The sequence below is a fragment of the Symsagittifera roscoffensis genome, chromosome 3, assembly GCF_963678635.1.
Source record: "Symsagittifera roscoffensis chromosome 3, txSymRosc1.1, whole genome shotgun sequence".
Classification (NCBI taxonomy): Eukaryota; Metazoa; Xenacoelomorpha; order Acoela; family Convolutidae; genus Symsagittifera; species Symsagittifera roscoffensis.
Genome location: NC_087064.1, coordinates 72,083,148 through 72,092,903, shown reverse-complemented (window position 1 = coordinate 72,092,903; position 9,756 = coordinate 72,083,148). Strand labels below are relative to the sequence as shown.

The 9,756-nt window shown below is 42.0% G+C and overlaps 1 protein-coding gene across 1 annotated transcript in view; it reads right to left on the bottom strand.

Moving 5' to 3' along the window:
• Nucleotides 1-449: 449 nt before the first annotated feature.
• The window catches only part of LOC134841817 (uncharacterized), a 45,036-nt gene continuing 35,729 nt past the window's right edge, over nt 450-9,756 (bottom strand). The window contains exons 3-4 of the mRNA XM_063857853.1: nt 855-1,137; nt 450-558 (exon numbers count right to left, since the gene is read on the bottom strand). Of these exons, the coding sequence (XP_063713923.1) occupies nt 450-558; nt 855-1,137 (392 nt within the window). The remainder of the gene's footprint in view (nt 559-854; nt 1,138-9,756) is intronic.

Genomic DNA, 9,756 nt, shown 5'->3' with positions numbered 1-9,756 from the left:
CTTTGAGTTCCTTCGGTTTCTTGAAGGTTTTTCTGGATTTACCACTTCATCTGTCACTTGAGTCTGTGTTCCTTGTGGGAAATGCTTCAAGTGTCCTGTTCATCATTTCCGAGGTGCTCGCACATGTCATGGCATCTGGTGTTACACCCGTGTGTGCACTTGTATCCCCGGGTGTCCTCGTCGAGTTTGAGGCTTCCCTTTCATAGCACTCCTGGTCACTCTCGACCCTATGATGTTTTCAATCCGTGGTAATGATGTTGACTCCCGTTCCTTGCGCTGCGGTTCTACAAAATCGACTCTAGTTCCAGGTTGCTTGTCTTTCATCGACTTACTTTGGGCTATAGAGTTTCTCAAGAGTGCATCCAATTTGGTGTGTTTGGCACAAGAACTTTCTGCAAGGTCCTTGCTCATTGGGTCCATTCTGGTTTCTAGGTTTCACAACTTTTCCTTCATATCGCTTTTTCCTTTTCCTCCATGTCTTTTTCGACATTTTTCTCTCGTTTGTTGTCGGTCGTCTCCACTTTGTCAGCCATCTGTTGTAGCTTTTCTTCAGTGGCCCTCGCCAGGACATAGTAGTTATCTAGGTTCTGATTCTTATTGTGTCAAAGTTCCTTTTTCAACTCCTGGTATTCCTCATCGCTGATCTTTAGCTTTTTGTCTATCTGTTCCAACTTTGTCATCAATTCTCCCAGCTCACGCGAAGGTGCTCTTGACTTTGTTACCCACTGTTTCTTGTGATTTGCTCCTTATCCTGGTTAGTTATCCTGGAAACCGTACCAAAAGTTTTGCTTTCTTCGGTCGCTGCTACCACTTCTCCTTTTTCTCTCGGTTTCATTCTGACCAGCGCCGCTAACCTCTCTGTAAACGACGTTTTCTTAGTTTCCGAATCGTCCTTTATCGTTTCCGGTGTGTTGTTGGTGATCTCATCTCCATTGCCTATTGGTGAGAACTCAATTATCTTCGTTCCTTGTTTTTTTACATTCGGCATAGGTGTTGATTCCGTCGTCTTTTGCTCCGCTACATCTATGCTATGATGTGGCGTCTCAACATCAATTTCCTTGACCTGTACATCTGGTTCTTCCGGTAGTTTTTCTTTGGTCTTCTGTTCCTTGGTGCTTCTTGTGTTGACCATATTCACTGAAAAAATTTTCTTCATTAATCTCGGGTTTGTTGGTGTTAGCTTCCGCTGCGTTCAGGATTGGTTTTGCTTAATCCTATTCCTTTCTTCTTCATTAGTGACACTCTTGGTTTCTTCAGGATTTATAAACAATTTTTCTAATTTACATTTCTAATATGTACAAGTCCCTATTGTAAAATCTAATCTAAAAATAAGAAAAAACTACTAAATTCTTTCCAAAAACTGGTCAAAACTGTGGCGCTAGGAATTTAGAAACCTTAAGTCAAGTGTTGAGACCCTTCGCTTTAGTGTTGGTCTGCTTCACTTAAGTGCTGAGACCCTTCAGTAAAGTCTTGGGACCCTTCGAGAAACTCTGGGGACCCTTCGCTCAAGTGTAAGCTCTGGGGACCCTTCGGTGAGCTCTGGGGACCCTTCGGAGAAACTCTGGGGACCCGTCGCTCAAGTGTAAGCTCTGGGGACCCTTCGGTGAGCTCTGGGGACCCTTCGGAGAAACTCTGGGGACCCTTCGGTAAGCTCTGGTGACCCTTCGGAGAAACTCTGGGGACCCTTCGGTGAAGTCTTGGGACCCTTCGAGAAGGTCTTGGGACCGTTCGCTCAAATGTTGGGAACCTTCGCTTAAGTGTTGGGACCCTTCGCCCAAGTGTTGCTACCCTTCGCTCAAGTGTTGGGACGCTTCGCTCAAGTGTATGGGACCCTTCGCCCAAGTGTCGGTACCCTTCGCTCAAGTGTTGGGACCCTTCGAGATAGTCTTGGGACCCTTCGAGAAAGTGTTGGGACCATTCGAGATAGTCTAGGGACCCTTCGAGAAAGTGTTGGGACTCTTCGCTCAAATGTTGGGACTCTTTACTCAAGTGTTGGGACACTTCGCTCAAGTGTTGGGACCCTTCAGTGAATTATTGGGGCCCTTCGAGAAAGTTTTGGGGCCTTCGAGAAAGTCTTGCAACCCTTCGCTCAAGAGTTGGGACCCTTCGCCCAAGTGTTGCTACCCTTCGCCCAAGTGTCGGTACCCTTCGCTCAAGTGTTGGGACCCTTCGAGATAGTCTTGGGGCCTTCGAGAAAGTCTTGCAACCCTTCGCTCAAGAGTTGGGACGCTTCGCTCAAGTGTATGGGACCCTTCGCCCAAGTGTCGGTACCCTTCGCTCAAGTGTTGGGACCCTTCGAGATAGTCTTGGGACCCTTCGAGAAAGTGTTGGGACCATTCGAGATAGTCTAGGGACCCTTCGAGAAAGTGTTGGGACTCTTCGCTCAAATGTTGGGACTCTTTACTCAAGTGTTGGGACCCTTCGCTCAAGTGTTGGGACCCTTCAGTGAATTATTGGGGCCCTTCGAGAAAGTTTTGGGGCCTTCGAGAAAGTCTTGCAACCCTTCGCTCAAGAGTTGGGACCCTTCGCTCAGGTGTTGGCACTCTTTGCTCAAGTGTTGGGATCATTCGCTCAAGTGTTGGAACCCTTCGGTGAAGTCTTTGGGCCCTTCGAGAAAGTCTTGGGACCCTTTGAGAAAGTCTTCGGACCCTTTGCTCATGTGTTGGGACTCTTCGCTCAAGTGTTGGGACCCTTCGCTCAAGTGTTGGGACCCTTCGGTGAAGTCTTGGGACCCTTCGAGAAAGTCTTGGGACCCTTCGAGAAAGTCTTGGGACCCTTCGGTGAAGTCTTGGGACCCTTCGAGAAAGTCTTGGAACTCTTCGCTCAAGTGTTGGGACCCTTGGCTCAACTGTTGGGGCCCTTCGCTCAAGTGTTGGGACGCTTAGATCACTATCCCAGGACTGAAGTGTTGAAACCCTTAGATCACTATCCCAGGACTGCCACAAAGACTCTTGTACCGTTTCCACTGCTGTAGTTCTTGTGTTTGATCACTTCGTTCGTTCTCCCGATGTCACTTCCGGAGCTTCGTGTGAAGAACTTCCCTGCCCTTTAGCTCCAGTGTTGGGATATCTAATCCACTATCCCAGTATCACCTCTAGTACTGCTGTGATATTTTTCCCAAACCCAATCCTGTTAACCAAATTTTTCTGAATCCCTTTAAAATTACCGTGGTTTCCTGGATCCAATGCAAGTCGAAATACGACTTGATTTTAACCTTGTTTTATGATTGCTTTTTCACTAAAATTCAGTAAAAGTCAAACCCAAAACCAGTAAAAGTCAAATGAGAAAAGTAATGAAAACAAGAAAAATTAGTATACCTGGTACCTGACTGGCACGCCTTTTTCCTCCCCCCTATTAACGTTCTTGTGGGGCTTTCACTTGTTGGGCTCCAAAAACTGTCTATTTTTGATCCCCTTACCCAATCCCGCCAGGTTACCTACCTTAATTTGAGTTTACTATCGAGTACCTTCGCGTTGCTACTCTTGTTGTGAGTCTGTAACTAGGTTGTTCTAATGTGACTAATATCGATTGCTTAGTTACTGTAAGAAAGCCCCCTTTTTACAATTTTCAATTGCAAAAATGGGTAATTTTTGGCTTAAGTGGGGGCTAGATATGTGGAGGTTAGCCCCCCCCCCCCCCACTCAAGCCGAAAATTACCTTAAGCGCGATGGGTGCTAAACCTCTGGAGTGAAAGTCCGTAGAACTTGTTTCCAGGCTCTGCTCAAGCAAAAAAGTTTCCTCAAAACGGTGGGGACTCGCTTATTCTTTTTTACATTTATCTCCTAAAGTATAAAGTGGATTTTAACGATACCCGTTGGACCAGGCAGAACACCCTTGTAATCCTTTCTCACTGCTATGCTGCTTTGATCACGCTACTGGTAGTCCCATCCTAGTCGCGTGTTCTCTGTTTCTCAGGTCCCAGTCCTAAGAACCACTTTCCCACTTGCCTGGTTACATAATCCAGTCAAGTCTCCTAGTGGTCTGCTGAGGTTGCAAGGCTATCTGAAAACCCTTTCAACTCCCCAAACCCGGGCAGCTGTTCAACGTTGCTGATTTGATCGAGACGATTGGTCTTATTTGAAAACGTTATGTATTTGATATAAAGAATTGATCCACCTAATCTGGAAATCAAGGCCACTGTCCTTTTTTTAAAAATTTGTTCACTCTTTTTTTGTTCCTATTTCTAAATTTTTTCGTTTTTTGTTTTGCTTTTTGTCTTTTACCTGTTTTTTGTCCCCCTAGTGGTCCCCCTTACTCGGTTAGCTAGGCCCCGTTTCGGTAAGTGCACCGGGAAACTTTCTCGAGTTTTCTTAAAAAGCTATCACGGTACAACCAGAAGGTGGACACGTTCCCGTTGAACCTTACCACCGGTACTTTAGAATGGGCATGAAACCAGGAGCTGTGTCAAGTGGGTTCGATCCCGTAGTCTTGATGTCGCCATAAAAACACTATGTAACAGTCGCCTACTCAAGACACATATGAGGTTAAGAAAAATGGGCCCTATAACCACTGGCTCAAGAGTCAGGGACCCTATCTCTTGTGTTTTTCTACCTCAAGCGGTCGGAGCCAATTCGGTTCGCTTGCGACATGAGACTACAAACCGTATTACAGCTTAAAGGCTACTACCAAAATACCCCCCCCCCCCCCCCACTCTAAAATTAAGAACGCTCCAATGTTCAGTTCTCAAAATACCCGAAACACACGAACGCCGTTAAAAACAGAGAGAAATTTTTGCTAAAAAGTAAATTTCAAACGTTTTTGCAACTTTGTGCATCCTCGAGATTTTTACAATAAACTAATCTAAATGACGTTAAAACATCAATTTACAAACTTTTTTACAATAATTCACATACATTTTCGTTCTAAACCATCATGTTAAAAAAGTCGCCAATCACAGTTGACCTCTAAATTACTATTAAGATTAAAATACTTTTAACCTCTAAAATTAATTAAACCGTTTTAAAATAACTTGTCTGGAAGGTTCTGAGTCATAATTTCGATTTAGACATGTACGTTTTGAATAAAAAACCAAAAATATTTTGGGACTAAATTTTCAGTGTTATCTCCCTGCTCCTAAACTTATCGCGCGTGTTCAAGCCCGGTTTCTCTTTCCTGATATGTATCGCCTCTAGTGTTAACAATTTTGTTTGGTTGTTTGACCTATCTAAAATTTCCCAACTAAGATCTGCGCTATTTCCCTCAAGTTGGCATTGCTGAAAGTTGAGGCCTACCGGTGAGTCTGCTTTCTTATGTTCCTCAATTCTTGTGGTCAAACATCGAACAGTTTGGTGGAAGTGCATCCACTACATGACAGTTTATAAGCCACTCTTGACTTGAGGTCATTAGAAAAGGCTGAGTTCAGTGATGATTAACATGATTCTAATTTTCTTGTGGTGAAAACAACTTGAACGTTAGTTAATTTTCGTAACTTGTTAGCAAAACATGTGACATTCGAACAGAATGGACAAAAATGCAGATTTGGCAATTGCGAATTGTTAGCAGCTAAGCTTCCGATTTAGCAGTTTCAAAGGATTAACAGTGTTATTGGAACGATTAGTCAACCTGTGAAGTCAACCCGTGTTACAGCTTAAAGGCTACTACCAAAATATCTCCCCCACTCTAGAAATTAAAGGTCTCCATGCTCAGGTCTCGAAATACTTAAAACACGCGAAACGCGAACGCCGTTAAAAACAGGGTCGGAACCTTACGTATACCGTTAGTTTTTTTGGGCAGTGGACCTTCGATCCATTTCAGATGGATCAACCTAAAACTCTCCCTAACCAAACATAATAATATAAAACACGCTCAAGAAATTTAAATTGAGCACTTACATAACGACACGACATCTAGAATTGAGTAACTAATTTGAGGAGCAACACTAAAATTGATTTAGGGTAATTAAGAATCATACAAGAAGTTTGAAACGAATAAGTTTTAAATCAAGCAATAAATTTTCTTTCGAGACCATTGGGTGGCTTCAGCTGCCCACCTTTCCACTCAAGGCTCGCTCTGGTCCACTCGAACGCTCCTTCTATCGGTTCTCCGTCACTCCTAATTCTCTGCCAGGAACAAAACAGCTCTACTCTCGTTTGATTTATAGTAAAATTGCCAATAGCAATTTTAATCCATAATTTTCAGCAACTTTCCCGCGATTATTACTCGATTCTTCTGATTGATTTTTTTTGCTTTTTGCATTTTTAATTGTCGCGAGAAACATGAGCATTACAGGCTCATTTCGAAATTTTGAAAAATTACTTTTCTCCCCAAAATCAAAATAAAACGTTCAGCTCAAGGTCAAACTTCCAAATATGAACAACTTGGAAGCCGAACGACTTGGAAGCCGAAGTGGTGAGGCGGACAGCCGAACGAAGCTGCCCAATGGTCAAAAGAGCAAAATTTCTTCTTGGGTTAAAAATTACTTCTTCAAAACTTCTCGAGTTAAACTTAATTACTTTCAACCAATTCTAGAGTTTCCATACGATTATTTTTTACCTAATCATAGAAGTCGATTCGGTATGTGGTTACCCAATTTAAACTACTTGAGTGTGTTTTATGTGATCATGTTGAGTTAAGGCGAGTTTTTAGGTTGATCCCTCTGAAATTGATCAAAAGTCCACTCTCCAAAAAAAAATTAACGGTAAACTTAAGATTCCGACCCTGTTTTTAAAGGCGTTTGCGTGTTTCAGGTATTTAGACACCTGAACATGGGGGCGTTCTTATTTCTAGCGTGGGGGTTCTTTGGTAGTAGCCTTAAAGCTGTAACACGGTTTGTAGTCTCATGTCGCAAGTGAACCGAACTGACTCCAACCGCATGACCTAGAAACACAAGAGATAGTCTCCCTGACTCTTGAGCCAGTGGTTGTAAAGCTTACTTTTTTAGCCTCAAAAATGACTTAAGTAGGCGACTGTTACATTTTTAAGGGGTCAATTAAAATGGGCCCTCCCGTCATGCGACGGCACGTGCACAGGTTGGATAGGGCGGTACCAACGCTATTTAAAAACATCGGCAAAATTTTATGAATAAATCGATTCAATTTCAATGCATCCAGAGAATTGTCACAAAAAATCTACCCTCCTCGATTATAGCACAGACAAAATTGTCTATTTTGGATGTATTTTTAAATTTTCTGTACCCTCTAAGGCAGAGGATTGCACTCCTCAGAAGTGCAAAATTTATTTTTGTCCTTATAAAGTTTCTTGTGTCCGAGTATGATTCGTTCTGTTTTTCGCTTAGTTTTCCTGCTAATTTCTTGACCGTTTTTGTAGAGCCTGGTGCTGATGCTCCGGTACAAGAAAAAGTTAGTGGAAGAAAGTTGCTGTGTTCCACATTCAGAACTCTTTGTTTTTTTATGGTTTTGACACTCTTGTTGTAATAGTTGTTGTTTTGTTGTGAAAGCTTTCGCCTTGAAACGATTGAAGCTTCGGCTCTATTTCAACATCATGGCAAACTTCGTCCAGGAGTGTCGCAAAGGTATCGCAAAATTCTTTAAGTCGTAGGTGAGTGTATCCACCTTGGGGACAGTGTAGTGAGTGTGTCAGTGTGAAAGGTTTTCCACATTAGCATCTATGTGGAGTATTTTGTGGATCCCATACATATCTCAGATGTAAACCATCTTTAAACTCTGATTTGTTGAAGGAAAAATTGTTTTTTTTTGTAGGGGTAGCACGCTTAGCCAGTTCAATGCTCCTTTTTGTGACGCTAAATTTATTGTCAGTTTTTTTCGGATGAGCAATTTTTCATGATTTTAGCTTTTTTTGAGAGTGTTATGTTCTGTCTCTCAGTTTTGATGTTTCTATTTATCAGAGTTTGTTCCATTCCAGCTTTTTCTGAATCATTGTTTTCGAACGGATCACAAATTGCTCGTGACCACTCTTTGTTTCAGGAAAAATCCGTGTTAATCAGGAGGTCTAATCCTCCCATTCTTAGCGATAGTGCAAAAAGGCTGCGATCTTCATCGGTTTAATGGTTTTTACTAGTAGTACTAGGAAGTAGCTGCTGTCTTACGTTTTTCTCAATTTAATCTATTTTCTTATATGCTTCCGGAGTTGTTCTGGTTAGAAAGCTAATTTATTTTGATCTCCTTTTGTGTAGCAGGAGTATGCATTTTTTGGCGATATTTTTTAGATTTTTTGGAAAGCTTTTCAGTTGGCGCAGTTGTCTTTTTAATTTCGCTTTCTATGTATTTATCGCATGCTAATGGTGTTTCTATAACGGATCAAAGGACTCTAAAACTGTCTACCATTGTATTATCACTTTACGTTGTTCCTTCGGTAGATGTCAAAACCATGTTTTTGACATATAAACTTAAGTGATGTTTATATGAGTTGGCCACGGCATGATGAAGTATCGGAGAAAGGATTTCTACATTTTTAGAGCAAAATCTCTATTGGGCGAGTTGAAGGCATTTTCTGCAACAATAAGTAGTATGACGTCCGTTTCTGGTTTCTTAAACTTGTTTCCCAAGCCGTGGATAGCATTTTCAAATCCACACATCTGGCCTAAGCAGTGTTTAAAAGTTTTTCCCAGATTTTTAAGGTCTGATTTTTTACATTGGGTGATTGACTTGGCCATTATTCGTCTCAGAAACTCGCCCATATCAATAGGCCGTACCCCTGAATTTTGGTCCAGAGGTATCAGACGACACGAGTTGTACGCCGTTAGATTTTCATAGGGGGAGAACTTTACTTGCTATTGTATAAGATAGCTTTGCAATTGTTTTGCAAAGCTCAATGGACGTCTGGTTGAAGTGAGTTAATATCCTTCTTCATTCGCACGCATCTAGACCTGAGGGACAGTGGCTTCCGTGCGTTTCCAGAGATGATTTTTGAAATGTCTTGGCGCTTATTTGTTCGAATATAGAAGGGTGGTATGGCACTGTGTCTTCACTTACTTCAGTTAAATATTTAGTACTCGTTTAATAATAATTTTTGGCTTGGGGGTGTTTTTCTTTCAGGATACTAAGGACTGTTTTTCCTTCAATGACCTTGTTTAGTGGAAATATTTTTTTTGATTGCCTGAAAGGCAGCCAATGACGGCAAATATTTTTCCTGTGCTCAGTAGTTTATCAAACTGCTTAATTTTCCCGTTTACTTTGCACTTCTTCTGTTTTGGATGTCTAATTTGGAGAGCTTTTGCTTCAATGAAAAGTTCTTCCAGCAGGTCTTGCTTCCATAAAAACATGCGGCGGCTCAGAGATTTGGAAACCGATCCGTTTATTTCTCATTTATTTTTGGGGAGCAGTTGATGTGGCAAATCATGGCTGCTTTCATTGCGACGTTAAAATTTTGTGTTTCTTCTACTATTGACAAGGGCTACTGCTTCATATTTCTTTGAATTGGAAACCGGGCTTGTTTTTGTTTAGAACTATGAAGCGCGGTTTCCAATCGGTGACATTTTCCTATATGTCGTTTATTTGAATTTCAAGTTTTTGGTCGATAAGTTTCCAGGGGTCGAAGGGGACTGTAGTGATTGCTGGGAGCGAAGGATTAGATTGTTTTGCGTTGGGAAGTTCGTTTGTTTCGGGTGTTGCCGGTGATGTTTTTTCTTGAGTTGTGACGGGAGATGCGCTTGTTGGTCTGTTGGTGGAGTTGGACCCTTTTGCAAAATTGTGGGGGTTGCATTGTAAGCAGGAAAACCCATCGTAAAACATTTGCTGCTCTGTAGCCCGGTACTTGAGACATAGATTTATGCTTTGTAATGACATACCATATGCCTCCTTATCAAAAGTGGCGTTTGAAAATATGGCAGTGCGTTTG